The sequence below is a fragment of the Micromys minutus genome (assembly GCF_963924665.1).
Source record: "Micromys minutus genome assembly, chromosome: 1".
In the NCBI taxonomy this organism is placed as follows: domain Eukaryota; kingdom Metazoa; phylum Chordata; class Mammalia; order Rodentia; family Muridae; genus Micromys; species Micromys minutus.
Window position 1 is genome coordinate 177,976,978 of NC_137969.1, and position 24,500 is coordinate 178,001,477.

General features: G+C 42.0%; 1 protein-coding gene and 1 pseudogene across 2 annotated transcripts in view; one reads left to right on the forward strand and one right to left on the reverse strand.

The window, feature by feature from the left end:
• The window catches only part of LOC308419540 (actin, cytoplasmic 2-like), a 1,056,985-nt pseudogene that overhangs the window by 732,293 nt on the left and 300,192 nt on the right, over positions 1–24,500 (reverse strand). The window lies entirely within an intron of this gene.
• Positions 1–24,500, forward strand: part of COG5 (component of oligomeric golgi complex 5) — a 301,631-nt gene that overhangs the window by 273,533 nt on the left and 3,598 nt on the right. The window contains exons 19-21 of the mRNA XM_080915234.1: positions 3,354–3,430; positions 21,984–22,110; positions 22,429–22,508. Coding sequence (XP_080771360.1) covers positions 3,354–3,430; positions 21,984–22,110; positions 22,429–22,508 — 284 coding nt within the window. The remainder of the gene's footprint in view (positions 1–3,353; positions 3,431–21,983; positions 22,111–22,428; positions 22,509–24,500) is intronic.

The window sequence follows — 24,500 nt, forward strand, 5'->3', positions numbered from 1 at the left end:
ATTAGGTCATGAGCAAGAGGTGGCTTCCTGCAGGTAATTAATTTCCTGCTGTGACCACATTGCCTCTTTGTCTACACTAATCACACAGCAGTTCAAAAAGCCCTGAGCTTGTCCAAGACCACAGGGTTCTGCTGATTCTCACTCACACAGACATGCCCACAGTGTCTGCCTCACCATCTCCCCTGCTCCTGACTTCTCTTCTTTCCTTTGAGGGAAAGGACAGATATTGAAGTTGGAATTAAACCCTTTAGTAGTATCCCTAGCAGTTTCTAGTCATACATTTTCTAGTGCCCTTTAAGTATACATTTTTATCTTTCCCACATCGCCCCAAAAGTGTGAATTAGAAAAGAAAGCAAACTTCTTATGTTGGCGCTGAGTCCTCTTGCCTTCTTTGTTTTCTCTTGACCACTGTCAGGGCAAGAAAGCCCCTGAAACATGTAGACGGGTCCGGGCTAACCCAGTGCCTGGTAGGACTGAGCCAGGGGAGTAGCAGCCCAGATGCCCAGCACTGAGCGTCCATCTGCGCCTCCGCAGCCTTGGCGAGCAGAACACTCACTCTTCAACACGGACGTCAGCGTTTAAAGGGAAATGATTTTTCAGTCCCCTGGGGGTTATTTTAGATTAAAAATTTATCTGAAACATTTATCCTTTTGAAATCTTTCTGTGCCATCACGGAGTTCACATCATTTGAGGTGATAATCTTTCATATGGGAACATTTCCATAGCCATTTAATTGTTTTAACATTTTCATATTCCAGGGCCAGGTCAAAGGTTGTTTGGTTTGATCTTTAAAGATAATGAATCATAAGAGTAATTGGAAGAAAAAAGAAAGACCAAAATATGTCCTAGAAACTACATCACAATATATGTGTGTGAAAACCCTTATATGCATACCACAGTTATTAATGGGGCAGAATTAGCAAATCAGAACATATTTACTTGTGTTCAATGCAGAGTAACTGTTCCATTCTAAAGGGAAAACCAGAACTCCCCAGCATGAGAATAAACTTCCCAGGGCTCACAGAGTAGCCACTGGCCCTGACTTTGGCTTTGAGAGCAGTGCTTCTTGGTGGTTCTTGTCTTGTCGGCTTTTCCTTCTTAAATTTTTATTTCTTTAGCCTTCGTATTCAGAGTTTTCTAATCATGTAAGGTTTTCCCTGAAGACACCGAGTGTTTATTCTGAATGTTTGGTGTTTATTTTTAATCATCTGTACCAGAGGAGCAACACTGACCTAATACTAAAGCATCTCAGAGAGGCTGCCCTGTGCTTCTCAAGACTCACCGCAGGCTTCTCAGTGCCTAGTAATAAGTCTGCGAACACCTGTATGTGTATTATATTTATTTCAGTAATACAACTAACGTTCAACAAAAGCATAAAGCTATTTGGACAAGGATATTTGTGTGAACATGTACACATTTATACACGGTTCGTGATCTTATTGAATAGTTACATATTTTAAAAGTCTTCACTAAACTTGAGAATTCTTGAAAGAAAGACAATCTACTTCTAATTCTCTACCTTATCTTCAGGTATAGTTTGGTACTTGGCTGTGAGTCGGGAGTAGAATTTTCTTCACAAAGGAGTCATTGATTAAGGGTCTGTGGTCCCCATTGGCAAGGAGTGTTGAGCAGTGTTTCTTAAGAGTTCTGTTCCTGTGACTGTTTGTTCCCTGTATGTTTCTGAAATAAAGATACTATACCATCGGGGAATAATTTGCTCTCAACCATTTTCTAAACTGGTCTTTACACAGAGCACATTTTTAGTCAGCTTAGAGGATCAGTTTTCCTCTGAGTACCACATATTGCAAATAATTGCCTGAGCATGTGGTAGATAAAAACAGGAGCCAGTTAATGTCAAGTAGAATTTCCAGTCAAAGGAGGAAAATAAAAAGAAGTAAAACCAACATTTGCAATTTTCTTGCATTGGGACAAACTAATTTAATAGTTTAAATGAGGGAAAAATTATATACTGATAATTTTAGATTTTTAAAGGCTTATTTTGTTTTTATTTTATGTGTTTGAGCATTTGCATTCATGTATGTATATATGCCTTCGGAATACAGAAGGTGACACCAGATCCCTAGAAGTGGAGTTACAAGCAGTTATGAACCATTGTGTGGGTGCTGAGAACTAAACCCATTTCTGCTTCAAGCGTTCTTAACCCCTGAGCCACCTGTCCAGCACCAGCTTTATTACTGAATGCTTATATGTCATGCAGGTAGAGCCTGTGCATGTAATCTCTATAATTATACTAAGGACTTGGTATCATCTCCACTCATGGCAGAGCTAAGAGTGAATGTCCTAGCTTGCTCAGGGTCATTCTGCTACTTACATGGCACTAAAATCTCGAGAGCAAAAACTTTGTAATCATTTTGGACCATGCTGACTGGTAAAAGTTTTCCTCAGTTCTGTGGACTATGGAGACTTGCAGTGCCTACATAGAATACAAGAGCATAGTCTAAAAAGCTTTTTTCTCAATATTTCAACTAAGACAGTGTCTTAGTTAGGGTTTTACTGCTGTGAACAAAGACCATGACCAAGGCAAGTCTTATAAAATACAACATGTATTTGGGGCTGGCTTACAGTTTTAGAAGTTCAGTCCATTATCAAGTCAGAAACGTAGCAGTGTCCAGGCAGATATGATGCAGGAGGAGCTGAGAGTTCTATATCTCCATATGACGGCTACTAGCTGAATACTCAATTCCAGGCAGCTAGAAAGCCCACACACTTATTCCCACAAGGCCATACCTTCTCCAAAAGGGCCACACCTTCTAATAGTGCCACTCCCTGGGTTGAGCATATACAAACCACCACAGACAGGATTTGAACTCCTTCTAACAACATCAAAATATTTCATTTTGGGCCAATTTGGTAAGAAGTGTAAATGTCTACCTTTTCATAAATTTAAGTCACTTCCAAAACTCGTTTAATAGCTAGTTAACATTAAGTTATAAAGACCACAACTCTTTAGGATTGAGGTAAAGTAATGGCTAATCTGTCAATATAATTGGATTGGAAATGTCCTAGGAGATTAGTAAAGCACAGCTCTGGATGTTTTAGAAGGGTGTTTCCAGAGAGGATTACCTGAGGGAGGTCCAGCCATCCGCAGCGGGGGTGGAGCTAAGAAGAGGGAAGGGGAAAGCCAGCAGCACAGACTCAGTTTGCTGGCCACCACCTGGTGAGCTGCTCTGTCCCTCACACCTTCATCCTGATGGATTAAAACCTCAGAAGCTATGAGCTCAAATAAGTCATTGTTCTTTCATATCAAAAAACACTGACAAATACAGATCATTTGTAAAGTTTAGCCTTACGAGTCTGGCATATAAGCTATGAACTATCTTTTCATGTTTTAGATGGAGCTGGCTGTGGGTCCACTTTGCAGACGAGTGTCGGATTTGGGAAAGTCCTATCGAATGCTGAGATCATTCAGGTGAGACCTAATTCTTTATTACAGTAAGAGAATCATCTTACTGTCAGGCCAGTCCTTTCCTCCTATATGGGTTAAGCTTTATAAAATTGTCAACATTCATTTTATATTCTAACAATGCCACTATGAGATGAATCGTTTTAAAAGTTATTGTTTAAACCAGAGAACCATTATATACAGTAGCTTATACCAGAGTGGGAATTTATGTTTTCTCTGATTACAATTTACAGGTTGAGCTGATGTATGCTTTCTAACTTCCCATTCTTGCAGAAGCATATTAAACAGAAACACTAGGAAATTAATATAGGCATGTTTTTTTCTGAAAATTTTATTTGTTCATGTTTGGTTTTTTGTTTGTTTGTTTGTTTTTGTTTTGGGGGGACAAGGTTTCTTGGTGTAACAGAGCCCTGGCTGTCCTGGAATTCACTTTGTAGATCAGGCTAGCCTCTAACTCAGGATCTCTGTCCCCCTCCCTCTGCCTCCAGAGTGCTGGGATTAAAGGTATGTACCTGTATGCCCAGCTGTTCATGTCCATTTTCAATCCAGTCTAGCTGGAGAAGTATAGAATATAATATAAACATACACACCTTTTGACTAAAGCAGCTCAGTGGGGACCTTAGGGAATGGGTTGAGCTCTGGCTGATGCAGCTGACCACCAGGCTTAGGGTTGAGCTTCCTACAAACCAGGTCAAAAAGTGAGCTAGTTCATATGCATAGTCTAATAATATAGCAACTTAATGAAGGAAGTTGTCCTTTCCACCACTGAGCCCTTTGTTCTGAAAACATCAAGTAGCTTAATAACTTCAGTAGTAGATGCTAAAACATAAAGTAGTATTGTTCATATGGCTATTTATTCAGTAAATTTCCAGACTTTTCATGTAGTAACCCATAGAGAATATTCACACTAAAAACGTGGCCAACTCTGTAGACTGGAAAGATCTCCATAGTAAATGCATAGCAATTCTGTGAGTCCAACATGCTTTATGGAAGGCTTTTACACTGTGTTGGAAACTAGTCAGTAAGCAGTATGCCGCCGTGTAGGGAGCCAGGATTGCTGATAGATCGTGCGCCTCACCTGCCCATTTGTAGTCAGCAGAGTTGCTTTTTCAGTGCTAGCACCAGAGCCTGCATTTTGCTTTTTTGCAGTGGAGAATCACTGTGCATATGTCCACAACTGCAAGAAAACTTCAAGTGAGAGCTTATGTATTTTTCAAATACCGTATTTAGATCTAATAAGTTCTTTAAAATAAATAAATAAAACTCGTAAGTATTGTGTTAAATTCCATTTCTGCATTAAATTGAAAGATTGTAAGGGTTTAGTGTAACCAATCTATTGTTCTGTGTGAACTATAAAAATAACCACAATGAAACAACTGCACAGTCGTTTCCTTTGAGTAAGATGTGATACAGTTGTTAATTACTTCCTGTTACTGTGATAAAGCCTCATGACCAAGGTAAGTATGGTTCCAGAGGAAAAGATTCCGTTGTAACACAGAGGCATAGCCACAAGCTGCAGCCGGAGACAAAATTGAGAACCCATCCTCAAACTCAAGCAGGAAGCAGAGAGCACACTGGGAGCTGTGGGCCTTTAAACTCAAAGCCTGCCTAGAGCAAGGCCACCCTCCTACCTTCCCAGCACCACTAACATGGGACCACATGTGCAAATGTCTGAATTAGGGGAGGTGTTTTCATTTAAACCACAGGACAAAACGGTGCTCTGACTGGGTCAGCGAACATTCTGAGGGCATTACTCAAATGCCTTTTGGTGAAGATCTGAGAAAAACGATTGACTTGACATTCATTTGCTATATTAGATTTTTTAAGATATTGTGTGTGTGTGTGTGTGTGTGTGTGTGTTTAGGTTTTATTGTATATATTTTAAAATAGTGCTGATCTTAATAGTTGCTGAGATAGGGTGGCTTTTACCTCAGTACTTTTAAGTTTCTGTGACATGGAAAATAAAATTTGAGGATAAATTATATGTAAGACTGATTAACCACTAAGATAGGAAATTTTCCATTAACTTTCCCAATTTTTACATGAGAAAAAGAATGCCAAAGGAACAATCAGGTTTGGGTAACACCTTATACCTACTTTATAGAATCAAAAGTTACTGTTCATCAATACATACATTTTAAAATCATATTTTTTCCATAAATTAATTTATTCACTTTACATCCTAATCGCACACACACACATACACACACTCCTCCTCCCAGTAGCCCCCTCATTATGGCCTCTCTTTCTACAGCCCCTGCTTCAGGAGAGGCTCCCTATGGGTACCAACCCACCCTAGCCCATTTTCTTCTGAGTCCAGACAAGGCAGCTCAATAGGGAACAGGATCCACAGGCAGGCAGGCAACAGAGTCAGGGACAGCCACGCACTTAGCTCTTGATACAGTAGTCAATCTAGATCTGTTTCAGACTTTTGGCCATGATACATGATAAGAGGATTTGGATGTTTCTTAATTCTGTTTTGTTTGTTTATTTTTCCTGGGAGGGTCTCACTATATGAACCAGAATTGAACTTGAAATCCTCCTGCCTCAAGCTTCTGAGTTCTGAGATTATAAGAATGTACCCCAATGCTTGCCTGAGATGTTTTATTAATGTTGTTGAAATTTAGAACTAGGTCTGGCACTATATGCCTGTAATCTCAGTTCTCACTCCGGAGATAGATGGGAAAAGGTCATCACTCATGGATCACTGGAGCTACAGAGAGACCTTATCTCAGAGACAGCAGCTCAGTATAACTGGAGAGCAAGCATTAGCCCAGCTTTACGACACCGTGAGTTTTATCCACAGTGTTACCAGTCCTGCCACATATTTGTAGGTAAACCTAGCAACTCAAGCCTATGTTATACATGTTTATGCAGAACCATAGGTACATTTTATGAAGCAAGACTGAGCTTCATTTTGTATAGTATTCTCTGATAGGCCTACTTGGAACTAGCACTATAAACCAGGCTGGCCTCAAACTTAGACATATGCCTGCCTGTACCTTCAAAGTTCTGGGATTAAAGGTGTACTTACCACTGCCTGTCCCTAGGACCCATGATTATTCACCTGCATCTTTACCATTGTTGCTGAGCCCTCTGACAAGAGCTAGCCATCAGTCAGTCACCCTGTGCGTGTTGGATCTTGGCTGTCATTTACAGGTCATTCAAAGTTACTGTTCCATCAAGTTTGGGGAAATAATGGACAATGTTAGATCGGCTCTTAAAAGTTTATAAAAAACAAAACCAAAATATTCCCTAATGTACCACTAAATTAAAAACAAATTCTTAGTCAGGGTTTCTATTCCTGCACAAACATGACCAAGAAGCAAGTTGGGGAGGAAAGAGTTTATTCAGCTTACACTTCCATATCACTGTTCATCACCAGAGGAAGTCAGGACTGGAACTCAAGCAGGTCAGGAAACAGGAGCTGATGTAGAGGCCATGGAGGGATGGTGCTTACTAGCTTGCTTTCCCTGGCTTGCTCTTATAGAACCCAGCTCTACCAGCCAGGGATGGCACCACCCACAATGGGCTGGGCCCTTTCACCTTTGATCACTAGTTGAGAAAATACCTTACAGCTGGATCTCATGGAGGCATTTCCTCAAGGGAGGCTCCTTTCTCTGTGATAACAGCTTGTGTCAAGTTGACACAAAACCAGCCAGTACAACAAACCAAAAATAGAATGAATAAAATTAGGCTACCACGGAGGTGATTATTGTGATGGCTGTACCATAAACATGGCTATGTATGGAGAAGGGAATTAGAACAAACTAGTAAAAAAGTAAGAATAGGCATCAAAGTCTTGTCCTTTATATCAATCATGGTTTTTATTTTCAAATTTCAGCTTGAATTTTTAGTGAGAAAAGCCAATAATTTTTGTTAAATTCTTCATATTGTTTTCCCATGCAAAAATAATAGAAGAGCTAAAGAATAATATAACACCCATGAAAATGTTTTTTAACAAGGTAGGAGGCAGTGCAATTATAGACTCCACAGAAGGCCTCATTCTGAACAGCCTGAGTTGGAGCAGGGAAGGTCAGCAGGGACTCCTTTGCCAGGGAGAACAGTGCCAGCCAGATCTTTCTCCAGTTAAGATCTGAGCTACAGGGCTCTCCCCCGCCCCACAAAGCCTTAGCAGGCTCTCCCTCTCCACCGCAGGCTGCCTTCTGCCTCTGGGCTCTCTCTGAAGGCAGCTCCAGTGGACGAGGTAATTAAGCCATGAGCTTCTTGCATACATTTGCACTTTGCTGTCCCATTAGAGACCCTCAGGCTACAAAAGCCTTTTCTTACTTGGACAGAATGCTGCCTCAGAAAAATGCTGACATTCCTGAACTGCCCCTACAGGCTTTGTACTTCTACATGTGTGTCAGAACTGTCAAGACCCCATCCTTGTCTGCCTCTCTGCACTATGACATTAACCCCTGAGCACCAGATGCCTGAAGACTCTGACTCTTGGCATTGTCAGTGTAGATGGCCATGTGGATCTGTGAGCTGACAGAAAGGCCCAGAGACACTGGTTCCAAAATACAGAACCTGCCTTCCAGCAGGTCCCGTCACCTTACCCCCAAGGAGTAGTCTCTTTCTAAAGTGGACAGCCTGCATTGCTGCAACCTTCTTTATCTGAGTTTACCAGATCAGTGAAAACAGGCAGGAAATGGGGATGAGCTATGCTGGAGCTTTTAGAAAGAGACAGAGAGGGCTGGAGAGCTGGCTCAGGAGGAGGGAACAGTGGTAACTAAAATAGGATGCTCCTTTGTGCTGGTTTTTATTGCAGGGATAGCGATTGATCCTTTTGTAAGGCCCTGACCTATTGACCAAACAAGTGTTGCTATACCTGATCAAGTAAAGGTTATATCCATATTAATAAAGGGAATACTTTGTCCAGAAGATATACAATTATAACTATATATCTTGCCAAACGTAGGAACTGTGTCATGAGTACTGTATGCCCCCCCCCCCAAAAAAAAGGAACACTGTTTTTCCATAGTGTGAGATTTCATTGAGTAAAAGTACGTTTACGACTTGCATTAGTTTCAGTGGCCCAGATTTGCCAAATAGTCTGCGTACCTTAGCAATCTGGCTGAGGAGAATGCAGGTTCTTTTATTCCAGTCTTAATTACTCGTATTAACTCTCATATCTTAACTACTAAGATTAACTGAGACCAGACCACACACAAGACACAATAAATATATCTATATAGAGCTACACATATGTATGAGTTATAGAAAGTATATAAAGAGGCTGGCTATACTGTAGTACTGCAGGAGCTTATCAGAAATAGGTGGATCAAAATGTATGTAGCTAAGATACATAAATGTTTATAGATAGATGAATGTATTGATAAGATAAAAATCCAAACCAGCCTCAGGAAAGAAGCTGTTGCTGTAAAAATGTGAATGAGTCACAGACTGAAGGTGTTACCAGCTGTAGAGACAAAAGAGCAGAAGGGACTAAGTCCAGGGGGACAGGGGGACATGCATATGGATGAGTGGATGTCATTCAGAGAGCCATGTCAACAATGGAGGACTGAGCAGACACCAGGAATGGGCCTTTTCCACCTGTGTCTTGATGTCTCCAGGTAACAAATGTTAGGTTGGCGCAGGTTCCTGCCATGACAATGCTAGGTATATCCCTTTTATGGGGTTCAAGTAAAGGAGTTGTACTTTTTTCTTTGTATTTGTTTTGTTTTTTAATTAGATAGTCTCTGTATTTACATTTGAAATGTTATCCCCTTCCCTTATCCTGCTCCCAACCTCCCTCCCAGTCCACTTGTCTTCAGGAAGGAAGGTGCACACTCTCCTAATCACCCTCTCCACCCTATTGTCTTGGCATTCCCTACATTGGGAAAACATTCCCTCCCTGGAACAAAGGCTTCTTCTCACATTGATGCCAGACAATGCTATCCTCTGCTGCATATGCAGCTAGAGCCATGGGTCTCTCCATGTGTGCTCAGTGGTTGGTGTTTTTGTCCATGGGAGTTTTGGGGGGTTTGGTTGGTTGATAATGTTGTTCTTCCCATATGAGGTTGCAACACCTTTGAGCGCCTTCAGTCCTTTCTTTAGCACCTTCATTGGGGTCCCCATGTTCAGTTTGATGGTTAGCTGCAAGCATGCTGAACTGTATCTGTATGACTCTGGCAGATGCCCATCTCTATCTGGTTCCTGCCAGTAAGTACTTCTTGGCATCAGCAATAGAGCTTGGGTTTGGTGGCTGCATATGGGGTGGATCCCCTGGTGAAGCAGCCTCTGGATAATCTTTTCTTCAATCCCTGTTCCTCGATTTGACCTTGTATTTCCTCCCATGAGTGTTTTGTTCTCCCTTCTAAGAAGGACTGAGGCATCCCCATTTTGGCCTTTCTTCTTTTGAGCTTCATAAGGTCTGTGAATTGTTTCTTGGGTATTTAGAGCTTTCTGGGGCTAGTATCCACTTATCAGTGAGAGTTGCACCCTTTCTTGACCTGTTGTGTCTGATACGTTCTTGGGCCTGGTTTTGATGATACGGTTTTAATGTACTCATGCCCCTGCTATCTCAGTTCACCCCATACCTTTCTAGGTTAGCACCATTTCTCCTGCAAGGTGCTAACCTAGTGTTGGGGTATCCACCTGCATGTAGTTATCTTCCATCCTTAAAATGGGAGTCACATCTGCTTGTAAAATGGAGTCTGTCAGGGCAGTGTACAACCTGACAAACCACTATTTCACACAGTATGAAGTGACGTAGAATAGGAGATAGCCTGCACTATTTCACACAGTATGAAGTGACGTAGAATGGGAGATAGCCTGGTCTCACATGTTCTCAGTTCCGTTAAACCAGGACTGATGGGTCCTGATGCAATGACAGTCAGTGACTCCGGACTCTAGTTTTCATAAGTCATTTAAACTGAAGACCAACAAGAACAACTACAGAGCTTCAGACTTATGCTGTACTACAAGGCAAATGGACATAGCAGACATTTGCAGAATACTCCATCTAACAGATTTAAAATATACGTTATGCTGTATGACCCATAGAAATCTCTTACTTAGCACAGGCCATAAAACAAGTCTTCACAAATATGAAAGAATTAAAACAATTTACCATATCTTATCAGATTATAGTTAATACAACCAGAAACCAAAAGCAATAGTAACTGTAGAAACTATAGAGACATGTGAAGACTGAGAGTACACTCTTTTCAATTTTTATTTTTATAACTGTGTGTATCAGGCATATGTACTTTGGCAAACATGGAAGTCAGAGAATAATTTATGGAGTCCGTTTTCTCATTCTACCTTAACATGGGTTCTGGGACTTGAATTCAGGTTTTCAGGCTTGCATGGGAAGTACCCTTATCCACTGAGCCACCTCAGTGTGTGTGTGTGTGTGTGTGTGTGTGTGTGTGTGTGTGTGTGTGTGTGTGTTCACGCATGTGTACATATGCATGCGTACACTCAGCCATACACATTGTATAACATTTATGTATGTATTTCAGGTGTGGTCATGTGTGTGCCCCAGCAAGCCTGTGAAGTTTAGAAGAGTAAATTGTAGGAGCTGTTTCTCACCTACCACTGTCTGCATTTCAGGGATTAAACTGAGCTCATCAGGCTTGGCAGCAAGTTCCATTCCGCCTTAGCCATCTCGCCAGTTTCCTCTCAGTGCATGCTTGAATGGCCAGTGGGTTAGCCGAAGAAATACGAAGGACATTTCCAATGCTAGGATCAAGTGAAAATGAAAGCAGTTTATCAGAGCCTTTGACTGTCCCTAGAGCACTCAGATGAGAAGTTTATAGCTTTAGTGCTTATATCAAAATTCAGAAAGATCTCAAATAAATAAGCCAGCAGGATACTTCAAAATGTTAGATAAATAAGAGCCAGCCAAATCCAAAAGTAGATGACTCAAAAGTAGCATTCAAGATCAGAGCAGAAATTAATGAAAACGGGCACTGAACCAATCCGACAAGGACTTGCTTCTTTGAAAAAGTAACCAGAGAAAGAAAGGACTCAAGGATCATAAAAGTGCATATGAAAGTTTATTCTAGACTCTAGTGAGGTACACAGGATCATAGGGAGCCCTCAGAACTGGCTCTACAACAAATAGAGAGTCTAGACTTGGATGAATTCCTAGATACGGGGCCTGCCAAAACTCAACCAAGTAAATGCAGTAACTCAAACAGATACATAGCAGTCAGTGAAGTAAAGAAGAAACAAAAAGTCTTTCAGTAAAGAACCCAGGGCCAGATGAGGTCACTGCCAAATACTAAATTACCTGTTGGGAAGAGCTAACACCTGTACTGGTCAGACTGGTCTACAAATGAGAAGGGGAAGGCAAACTACCAGACCCACTCCACAGGGTAAGGAGCATTATCCTGAAAGCAAAACCAGGTAAAAACCAAACATGAGAACTTTAGTCAGACTCCTTGATGAGTACAAAAACTTCGTGTATATGCACACGTGTGGTTGTATGTGCATACAGGTGTGCATGTGTACATGCCTGTGTGATTGTTTAGGCCAGGGAATACCCTTGAGTGCCATTCATCAGGTGCCTGTCATCTTCAGGTTTTTTGTTTTGAAGTAACATCTCTTACTGGCTAGGGCTTGCTGGTTAGGCTATCTGGCTAGCAAGCCCTAGAGCTCTGCATACCTGTCTCTTCAGTGCTAGGATTATAAGTACAGGCCACATGCCCAGATATTTTACATGGTTCTGGAGGTAGAACTTAGGTCTTCATGTTTGCAGTAAGCATTTTAAACTATTTCCCCAGGCCATACATGCAAAAATTCTTTTTAAAATTGTTTAAATTATTTTTATGTGCATGTGTGTATATCAGAGTTTATGCGCACCATGTGTGTGCAGAAGCCTTTGGCGTTGAGAAGAGGGCATGGAATCTCCCGGAACTGAAATAACAAATGGCTGTGAGCTACAGAGTAGGCGCTTAGGACTTGACCCATGTCCTTTGTGAAAATAAATAGTAAGCAGCCTTCACCGCTGAGCCATTTCTCCATTTCCCAGAACGCTTAATTTCGTATCAACCAACTGAATTTAAGAGGCATTTTAAAAACTGGGGCTGGAGAAGTAACTCAGCAGTCAAAAGAACTTGTTCTTTAAGAGCCGTGTTCTATTCCTGGCACTAACTTGACAGCTCACAAATATCTGTAACTCCATTTCCAGTAGATCTCACACCCTCTTCTGACCTCTGTTACACCAGGCATGCATGTGGTGCTCAGACATACATGCAGGCAAAATGCCCACTCACATAAAATAAAAATCTTACAACCTTTTGGTTTAAACAAAGGATAAAAATCAATAAATGTAATACAACACAGAGATAAACTTTTGTACATAAACTGCATAATCAACTCAAATGTAAATGTAAATTTGAGTTGAGGCCCTTAACAAAGGGTAGAATCCCTTAAGGAATAAAGTAAGAAAAAGGGAACATATCCCAGCATAATAAAGGCTACACATGCTAGATCTTCAGTCAGCAGTATTAAATGGGAAACTGGAAGCAATTCTTCTGAAGTCAGTAATGAGCCAGGGTGCCATTGTCTCCTATTCAGTATAGTTCTAACAAGGGACACAAATAATAAAGGGAATGTGGAAAGTGTCCTTGTTTTTAGATTACATGACCCTGTATTTAAAAGATTCTAAAGATTTGTCTCGAAAACCTTGAGACCTAATATGTACTTCAGCAAAATAGCATACAAAACCAACATAAAAAAATACCATTTATTTTTCTATATATAATAACAAACTTTCTAAGAAAGGAATAATGGAAAAATCCCATTTGCCATAAAATAGGTCAATGAAAGACCTGGAAACTAACCCACCCTAAGCAGTAAGAACCTCTAGGCACAAGTGTTAAGGCACCAAGGACACTGAAGGCATTGGAGGGAAAGTGCTACTTCACCAACTGATGTGTAGAACTCATATTGTGAAGATGGACAGACTGCCAAGTGATTGCTGTAGTCAACGTAATCCTCGTCAAAGTTCTGGTGCTGTTACTCAAAGAAGTAGAAAAATAAAATTGACATAGATGCATAAAAATTCTAAATAGCCAAAGCAGCCTGAAGCAGAAAGAGTAATCAGACTGTATTAATGAATTACAGGGATAAAGTGTATGGTAGTAGCCAAAAAAAAAAAAAAAAAAAAAAAAAAGTAGGCAAATCAGAGTTACATTTCCTGCCACCTAGTCTTTGGCATGACATACCTGTCTGAAACATTTATTAGAGAAAAGGCAGCATCTTAACCAATGGAGAAAGTGGTTTCTATCTGTGGAAGAGAAAACCTATCTTTTACCCTACACAGAAATACACTGAAACTGGATCAAGGATGTCAACATAAGAAGTTTGAAATAGTGGTTAAAAAAATGCTAAAACTACTCACATGATAGAGTGGCACAGAAAAATCTCAGGATATTCAGGAAAAGGTCCTGAAAAAGACTTCAGTTGCACAGGAAATCTCAAATGTCGTTGGTTCTACCAGAAATTAGAAAGCTTCAGCTGAACATGGTTGTGCACACCTTGGGAGGCAGAGCAGGTGGATCTTGGAGTTTGAGGACAGCCAGGGTTACATAGGGAGGGAGAGTTGTAAAAAGATAAGAGAGAGGGGATGTATTTTGTGAAGGTATAGTCAGGTATGGGGGAGAGGTTGTCTCTGTGGGCCTATGCTGAGCCTTCCTTTCCCACTGAGAGACCAGCCATATGACCTTATAATACAGAATAGAGTTTATTCAAGACATGGGGAGGGGAGTTGAGAGGGTAATAGAGACAGAGAAAGGCAGAGAGGGGCTTGCGGAGGAGAAGAGAAGAGTTAAGTAGAGGCTGGCCATGTGGAGAGAGGGGGGAAGGGAATAGGGAGAGAGTGGGAGCAAGAAGGGAAGAGTGAGAGAGTGAGGAGGGGGCAGGCAGGCCCTTTTATGGTGAGTCAGTCATTCCTGTTGCCAGGTAACTGTGGGGTGGAAGTTAGACAAAATGCTAACAGAGAGATTGAGAGAATCTGAGAGAGGAGTGCTTCTGCCCAGCAAGGGAAATAACAGTGAAGAAACAGCTTAAAATACAAGCAAGTGGGGCTGGCAAGATGGCCAGGTAAAGGCACTGGCCACTAGCCTGACAACCTGTGATCCACATGGTAGATTGTCAGGTCAGTGACCAGTGCCATAGCCCTCTAAAGGCTGCTTGCATGTGCATGTGTGCATAAACACACTAAATAGAACAAAGAAAGGTTTTTGCCACCTATACTCTGGACTGGGAATTGATATCTGGGATATATAAAGAAAGGCAAAAATAAACACCAGCAAAATTCTCCAATCAGTAAGTGGGTTAATCAGCTGAACAGACTATTCTCACGGAAATTAGTATAGATTCCCAGTTAGTATTTGAAAAGATCTTATGTGTCCAACATCCTCAGCCATTAAAGAATGGTAAATTAAAAGTGTTTTGAAATTCCATCTCATCCAAGGAAGACTGACTGTCATCAGGATAACATGCGAGCCAAGATATGCTAAAGGAGAAACCCTCATTCACTACTGACATTACCTGGAGTAGCTTCTGAACAAGTCAGTGTGGAAGCTCCTTTAAAACAAAACAAAACTAAAACTAAAACTAAAAATGTAGCCACTATATGATCCAGCTCAACCATCCCTGGGTTTGTACCCAAAGTACTTAGCACAGTCATGTTTTTATGCTCCCTGGGTATGTACCCAAAGTACTTAGCACAGTCATGTTTTTATGCTCCTGTTTTTTAAGCTACAATATTCACAAGAACTGACAGGTTGAACCGGCATATTCACTCATCAGGGGAATGACTGGCCCATCCCTTATTTCAGAAGTGCCTGTTTGGTTTTTACTCTGATTGTTCCAGAAACACATTGGGATATTATCTAGAAAAATGCCAGAAAGTTTAATAAGAGATTGGTGGCAAATTCTTGCCACTGAAAGACTTCCTGTTGCTGGCTTCTGCTTCCCAACAGGTCCCATACAGCTCCCTGGAGACTGAGAGAGCTCCCCTGTGAACTCCTCCTCTCCTGCAAGGTCTGTAGTGAGACAGTAAATTCCAACCATGAGCCCTTCCAACCTCTTTGAGGCCTTGTTGACTCAAGTCATTAGCCCCCTGCACCATCCTCTTCTGCAGCCCTCCTGTAGAGAGCCCCACTTCTTGCACATCTCAGACTAATTCTCTGTTCTGTGTGGACCCCACATTCGGTCCCACAGTGGGGTCACCTTCCCCCTCTCTGACTGTGGTTTCTCGGGGAATCTCCAAGCTTGGGGCCTTGGACTCCTTGCTGCCTTTTCCAGCTTTTTCTCAGAATTGGGGAGGGGTAGGTTTGGTGGCAGGTAGCATGGAGCAACCAGCACTGCTGCTGAATGTGGGGTCAGGAGCAGCGGGACCTCTGTTGTCCTGCATTTCATGATTAGCCTCAACAGCCTGGCTGGGGACTGACAGCTGCGCAGCCATGACTCATTTAAATGTGACTTTCCCGGACTAGAAATAGACATTTTTTTTCTAAGGGATCTAATACTTGACTAATTAACTCTACCTTCTGGCTAGAATATGTAACCTTGGAAGTGCTGCTATATTTAGAATAATCTCTAAGAATGACAGTGTAGAATTTCTGGCTTTTAATAGCACCTTAATTAATTTTCTTTTGTTTTGGAAAGCACTTCAGGTGGTGGGTTTTTTTTTTTTTTTTTTTTTTTTTTTTTTTTTTTTTTTTTTTTTTTTTAATTACTTGCTGGTGCTTCAGATCCCATCAGGAGTCAGGAACAGGGAGGGCTTAGGCTGTGAGTGACACCCAGTGTGGCTGCAGACAAAAGCTGCACAGAGGTTTCCTTAGGCACCTCTGTTAGTGACCACTGCAGGAGGCTGGGCTTGTCAGAAAGACAGCTTTTGTGGCTTAGAGCTCCAAAGGGATGAATGGCTGACTGACCCAAGCAGCCAGTTCTTACCAGGCCTGCCTTCTGAGCATCTCACCCACCATCTCTGTGCCAGGCCACCTAGACATAGCTCGTCCCATGAGCCTGGATGCTTCTTCCCTGCCTACCTCCATCTCTAATAACCTTCCTTCCTTGCTTACTTTCTTCCTTTTCTTGTATCTTTTGTAGTTTGCATTAAAAATATCCTAAAGGATAATTATGAAAGACACATATAAACCATTCAATTAACTTCCTTGCAAAATTTTAGATTTTTTAAAATTTTCTCAAGCTGAAGATAAAACAAAATCAGCTGTCTAGTTCTCCATGACAGAAGGAAATGAGACAACTGTGTGGAGAAGGAAGGTTGTTCTTAGCACCTAACTCTGCCTGCCTCCTGACTGCGCCAAGAGCTCCTGGGTTCTGCTCCTGAACTTGTCTCTGCTTTTAGCCACCTTCCTGTTTGTGTCTCGGTGAACTTCTCTCTGGGCTGGATTTGCCAGGCAAGCACTTGTCTCTGTACTCTGGAGACTGGTGTGTAATGTGGGGACATTTTGCCTACTGTTCCCTGAAACATTCTCTTTGTTGCTCCGTCCCCTTCCATCACACATACCACGATGCCCTTCTTGGGCTCTCCTGATCCATGGCTTTCTTGTTCTTCTCATTCTGTTTTCGTTTGCTCCTGTAATTTCATATTTTAAACATTGTCTTTAAAGTCACTGGTTGCTTATGTTTGCTGGTGATCTTGACAGTATTATGTTTAGTCCATGTGTTCTTCATCTGCAGTGTTTTTTTAACTCATTTTCAAAGATAATAAAAGAACCAAATATAGCTGTAGTCTAAGAACACAGCATCAGGTTGCCCCAAATACCATGTTCTAGTATGGTACAATTGCACCGTTTTTATAAAAGTACATATCAAAGCAAGGTTAACGCATTGTTTGACACATTAGGGTAAGTTGGAACAGAGCCAGGAACTCCTTGTTCTCTGATGCTGTCTTGACCTTTAGCTGACATCATGCGGATATTGGGTCTCACATGGAGGTGGCTGTTGAGGGCTAAGGGAGCCCAAGGCCGTCCCCAGCCTCTCCACATCACAGCACATCAGCCAGTTTCTCAGCATTGTCCAGTACTGAAGATGTATTAACTGTTGTTGGCCAAGCAGTCACCTTTGTGTGTGCCCAGTGTTAGAACCCTCACCACTAACAGTAACTACTAAACCCTCACATTGACAACTCTTCCAGCTGTCGGTATCGGAGATACATGTGACATGTAAACCTAGGAGTAGTGTGCATAGTACACTAGTAGTAGTAGTATGTTAACATAGTACAAACCAGTGTGGCCTGAAGATTTAAAGGGGGGATGAGAAAAGGGGGGCATTTCTAATCAATCAGAAATGACATTTTAAAACTACATAATGTTGCCCCGTCTACAAGCATTTGTGTTTGATATGACAGTTTCATTGATGTTCAGAGTGCTAAAAATAACTTACTATGTTTTACTTATAGATTTCCTTTTAATGGGTTTGATTTTATAGCCGTAACCTCACAGAGGCTTGATAATTCTAATTACAGGCAATGTTAGGCTCTAAACTTTGAGTAATAATTTGATGCTCTATTGTCTTAGTATTGTACCAAATTCAGTTTGGGGACTTTATATTGCAGATGAAATCAGATAATGATATAGCATTCCATTAATTTCTCTTTTATCAAAATTGTCTTTACCCATATACAAGTATTTTGGGCTACAAAGTAGAGCTGAGACTTACAAGAAATTGAGGGTTTTGTGGGCTTTCTAGGAATAGCTAAGTCTTATGTGTTATCAAAAAGAAAAATAGGAGTCACTGTATAATTTTATCTATTTACTTTTTATTGGTAAAATATGAATATTTTAAGTTTTGAAGTCCTCCCAATTAAACTATAAGGACAACTTAAATGCTGATTTGATCAAGAAGCATGGACCTTTTTGCATGTGTACATGCATGTTTGTGTGCATGTGTGTATGCACGTGTATATGCATGTGTGTATCATGGTATCTTATGACAGCACTAAAAAAGCAGCTAAGGCAGTGTGTAAATGTGTGTGTATGTGTGTGTGTATCCTAGGGTTCACAGAGTTGACTAGTGTAGCTAGCAAGCTAGCTCCAGGCATACACACAAGTCTCTGCCTTCCAAGAGTTGGTATAATGATCATGTACCACCAGGCAAGGCATTTACACATGTTTTAGGGATCTGAACTCCAACCATCATGCTTTCATGGCAAACATTTTACTGAATGAGTTAGTATCCTAGCCTAGGAAACAGAAACTTAATAGGAAGTACTAGTGACGGCTGTTATCAGGGACTTGGTCTGGGCTCTTTTGTTGTTTTTGTTTTGTTTTATGATTTGAATTAAGAGAACCCAGGTTTTTTTTTTTTTTTTTTTTTTTTTTTTTTTGGTTTATTCCCTGGAAAGAGTGAGATATCAGAGTCACCAGGAGGGAATCAGAGGCCTGAGTCTGACACAGGACTTTCAAAGCCTTTGATCTGTGCCTTAACACTTTAACTATCAGTAAAAACATAGTGATCACATTGGATCAAGGTAAAATTCTTTTCCATTTCCTTAGCAGGAAACAGTTTGCTGGCTTTTATAAGAGTTTGAATTTAAAATAGAGGTATCTCAAAATGGAATGCCTTTTGAAATATTTAACATAAGTCTTTGCCAGCCAATTTAAAAATAAAAGTTTTAAAAATCTGAATTATATTTAATAATGAAATAATCTTTTTTTTTATAGAAGAAGTAAGCAAAAACCTTGAATCTGGGGTTAGAGATTCAGTGGTTAAGAATATTTCTAGATCACCCAAAAGGACGTTCAGTTCCCAACACTTACTTTAGATGGCTTATAATCACCTATAACTCTAGCTCCGAAGCATCTGAGGTCCTGCTCTGGAATCCACAGGGACCTGTGTGCTCACGCTGCATTGACTGTGAGCTATAGAAATTCATGTGCTGGATTTTTCCTTGTCTGAGAGCAGCCAGAGGGTAGCCTCTGAGGTTGGATAAAGCTACTTTTGGACTGCCAGCAGGGCTTTGGAATAAGCACCAAGCTAGGTGGGGCCACTATCTGTACCCAAGGGTCATAAAAGTAAAGCTTGGCTTCTGTGCACTCAGTCTTCCCAACACTGCAATGTTTAGTACAGTTCCTCATGTTGTGGTGACTCCCAACCATAAAGTTATTTTTGTTGCTACTTCATAACTAATTTTGCTACTATTATGAATTTTATGTAAATATCTGATATGCAACCCCTGTAAAAGGGTTGTTTGACCCCCAAAGGGGTTTTGACACACAGGTTGAGAACCACTGCTCCACAGGTATACTGCCTAAATTCTGACTGAGATTTTTGCCTAGGCCAGTTGCTCTCTAGAGATATAGCCAAGTTAAAGGTGGCAGAGATCTTTGTGAGCTCAGAGTTTGGGTTCTGCTGTCATGCTGTCATTGTCTGGTGTCTGATTAGGCACCATTGCTCTCAGGAGCACAGCTGCCACTCCAACCTCTACACTGGCAGCTCTGAGTCCTACTTCCTGTTTCTCCTTGAGGTAAAGAGCAAGCGCACCTTGGCCATGAATGCTAGGACAGCATGTCTGCTTTCTGTTCTGTCCTTGGAACTTGTGCAGACAGTTTCCATGTGGCACTGTGCCAGGAACAGGGAGGAATGCTATAGGCTAAGTTAGGCCAGCAGTAACTTTGTAGGGTAGTTCTTGTATGGATCTGTCGTCTAATCTATACATGGACTAGTCCTGTTTCTAAGACTTGAGATTTCATTGGGCTATTCTCACCTGTGAGTAGTTTACTAGCTGTGACTTTGGGACAGAGATAGTGAAGCCTGAGACCTCTTGCTGACCTCATGTCTGAAAGCTTTCTGTGAGTGCTGAAGCAAGAGCTGATCTTCCTTGCAATGCCTTCCTTATTGAAACAGTGGCTCTGACCTAGTAGTGAAGGCCGTGTCATCCCCACAGAGGACTCACAGTGATGCCTCTGGGCAAAATGAAAACTCTTCCAGCAGTGTTTTCATGATTCATCACACTGAGGGCCTGAACGTCAACATGGAACACTGAGATAAATGATTTAGCTTTGAGCATTTTCAAAGCAATGTAGCAAATTCCCAGTGCAGCCACAGGAAGAATTTTAGGAGGTTCCTGGCTTTCTGGTATTAGACAATAAAAATGAAGTTTCTCAATAAAATTTAGAAACTCAGTATCAAAACAGTGTTATTTGCTGAGACAATGCCTTAGTTTCCTTCCACTGCGATCAGATTCCAGGACAAAAGCAACTTTGGGGAGGAAGGATTTGTTCTCTTTTCCTGTGTATACTCCGTTACTGCAGGACAGCTAAGGCGACAGCAACCTGAAGTAGTCACATCACATCCACAACCAACGTGGATGAACAGTGCCTGTGCTCAGCTGCCCTGCCAGGGCCCATCTGTGAGATGCTGCTGCCTACATATAGGGTGGGCTTCCTCCTCAATTAACCCAGGAAAATCAGATGCCCACAGCCAGCCCAGTCCAGACAGTGATGCCCCCTTCCCTGGTGATTCTACATTATATCAAGTTGGTAATCAAAGCTAAGCATCATAAGCAGTTCAGATATGAACATTTTTTTCCAGATAGGGTAGGTTGTGTTTGTAGATTATTACTTTAAGGACATTTTCCTAATCTTTTGAATCCAACAAGAACCAAGAATCTGTTGAGCACACACACTCCCTTGGCTCTTGACATAAATGCTCACTACTGAAAGGAAAGGAGGGCTCACACTGTCTCACACAGGCCTGCTGCCTTCATACATTGGCATAGTTAAGATGGCTGAGGAGAGGATACAGAGCTGTGCTCCATTGCTGTCATTCGTCTGTGTGGCTGCTGGCTAGCTGTTTCCGGTGAGCCTCTGAAGCCAGCCGTAGAGTCCCCAGCTCCTGTCTGTAAGAACGAGGAGCCGGAGAGAGCAGAATGGTCAAGAATTGGTAGTAGAGCAAACTGGCCTTCATGCCACTCCTGTGAAATTGTGGGAGTGACACTCGGAACTAGTTATAGAAGGGAACTAGCATAAATCACTGGACTAATCAGCAAAGTAATATCTTTATATCAAAGATGTGCCATTTAGATAGGCTATATAGAAACTGTTGAGTTCATTCATCTTAGATTGTAGCCCAAAGAAGGGATTTAGTTAAGGTAAAAGCTACAAGGATCAGTCAAGCTAAGAATCTGCTACTTACACCAACTTGAAGGTTTTGCTTTGTGCTTGTTCATTTTAGCCTAATTAAATTACCCTAGAGGGAAGTTTGCTATCAGTGAAGTAACATCAGGCCCACTGATAGTGCTGAATTCTGAGGAAAGAGCTTAAAGGCACATCGGGTTTTTGGGGCCGAATAGGTTTTGTTTTTGTTTTTGTTTTTTAATAAGGCTCCAAAAACCTATCTAGGGCTGGGGGTGGTGATGCGCACCTTTAATCTCAGCTCTTGGGAGGCAGAAGCAGGTGGAGCTCTGCATTCTAGCATAGTCTACAGAGCAAGTTCCAGGGTTACACAGAGAAACCATGTCTCGAAAAAGAAAGAACAAGAATAGGAAGAATATCCCAGCAGAATGATTCCCTGCCAGGGCGCCTGTCAGTGCTGAACTGCACGAATTAACTGTCTTTCCTTCTAGACCCCTGCTCTTCCAGACAAGTGAACATGTTGCGGAGAGCCCAGCGGTGGGAGACATCCTCCCCTTCAGCATCATCATCCAGTTTCTGTTCACAAGGGCTCCGGCTGAGCTGAAATCCCCCTTCCAGGTAATGAAGGGAGGGTGGCCTCTTGGGCAACTTTGTTAGTAAGTGTCCTCAGAGTAAGCTGCTGGCTCCCTCCGGCTTTATTTAGTCTCCCGATGTCTCTGAACCTGAACAGACATAGAAGAAAACTCCCCAGTGCCCTGCTTGTGTTTTTTTGGCAGGCAGTCTCTTAAGTTCAGAATTAGCCCTTTAAAAAAGTCTCAACTGACTACAGTGTCACATGCCTATAATCTTTACTCTCAGAGTCATGAGTAAGTTTTGTGCCAGTATTTGCCACCATTTGCTGAAGAATGTACTTTGTTTTCTGTTACAACCCTGCAGAGGGCAGAATGGTCCCATGCACGCTTCTCCCAGTGGCTGGATGATCATCCATCTGAAAAGGACAGACTCGTCCTTCTCAGGTAAAGAGTGTTCTAGGAGTACACTGGGAAGGGGAGGAGGGGGGAAAGGTAGAGAATGTGTTGTAAGACCCCGAGGAGTCTTAGGTCAGGAGCGCAAACCACAGAACACAATTAGAAGATAGACCGCTGTAATAACAAGAGGTTTACTTCCATATGTATGGGGTAGCATCCTCGAAGGGAGAGTCAACCCCGAACTCAAAAAGTACACATCTTTTATACTTTATAGCAGGCAGATTTCAGCAACAGCATGGGTCGAATTGGTGAGTTACAGTGACCTTTGGATTTATTGGATGAGGGGGTTTAGGCTGATGATGATGTATCTTTGGGACTTTTCCTTGAGACCTTGTGGCTGTCAGCCAGCAAATTCTGTGGGTTTTGTCCTTGTTTTGTTTCTCAGAATTGGGTGATTAGAGCATGAGCTAAGTATGACATTCGGGTCAGGGTGCTGTCAGTCAGTATATTCTGTGGTTTTTCTGAGAATCACTCTGGGTCATTGTTTTTACAGGCACAGGCAGGATCTCATAGCCTTGGGATGACCGGAAAGTCTCTGAGTCTGACTTTAACCATTTCTGTGTCTTTAGGGTCCCACATTCTAGTAAATTCTGTCTTTGCCAACTTTCTCAAAAATAGGTGTTTTGGAAAAGTCTCAAAGTCCCTAAAATCTTTATTTTTTTATATCTCAAATATAGGGTGAGTGACAAAGGACCAGTGACTGTGGGTGTGCACATGTAGTTGTGTATCTCGAGGTGCCACATTGCACAGGCATTTACATGCTGGACCCCTCTGCAGTACACTGTTGGGCACAGCGACTGTCTAATCTTTCCAGACCTTCACAGCTTCCTGTACCAATACCTATTCTCTGCCATTTGCTGAAGAATGCACTTTCGTCACTGTGTCTCAACCCTGCAGAGGGCAGAATAGTCCGTGTGCACTTCTCCCTGGTACAGCCCTGAGGAGCATGAGCTCCCGTTTTAAAACCTCACTTATGAGAGGATTCACTGTGGCTCTGTTTCTCGTGTGTTGTTCTCAGGTGCTGTGGTCACTGACATGGTGGCACTTAGAGTGAGTGAACTTTGAACAGTGACAGTTCCTGGTAGGAAAGGCTAGCTCAGAACCTACTTAGATACCACGCGTTCCCTGGTTGTGGTCCATGATCACATTTTGGTACGAGCCGTGTGCATCTCCAGCCACAAGCATGGTGCATGCTGCTTAGTGAGCAAGTCTCTTCCATTAACTCTCCAGAGCTCCTCCCCCGACACTGATTGACTCCCGATTTCCTGAAGCTCCCCTTGTTCCACATCCATTCCATGTGCTAACATGCTTCTTTCTGTCCATTTGTTAAGTGTCATTGTCTAAATTTTGTTTTTAGTACCCAGGTGAGCTGATGCAGACACATGCCTTTTAGCATGGGATTCACTTGCATGGAGCCTTAGGCCAGCAAACTTGCTATCAGACATCCTCATACAAACATACCACAGAAATCTCCGCCCCTAAATGTTTTTCATTTAATCATCCATCAAACACCCTATATTCCTAGATACCCCGTCATGGGAGGTCACTGTCACCCAACCGGCCACACCAGAAAACAAAACGCCTGTCCACCTGGCTCTCTAACTGGGAAGTTAGCATTGCTGTAACCCCTGAATCCATTCTCCACCCTGCCAGTCTAGGTGTGTAGATCAGGCAGGCCAGCTAGCTTATGTGAGCCATGGTGCAGGGCACGCTCACCTGTGCATGCACACGTGAAGGTGATGCCCACCGGAACAGTGGGACTCGTGTGCTTTCCAGGTAAAGGACTTCACTGAAGGAGCTGAGCTCATTAGAACATCTTGTCAGAGCCTCGGGGCATTTATGTGGGATAAGGAAGATGAGCCCAGGCTGCTATTGTCCCTTACCTTTCCTCACTAGGAAGCTGACCCTACAGGGAAATGCAGAGATGAACCTCCTCCCAGTATTCAGGCCTAGTAAAACCTGCTTATGGAAGAGGCTTAT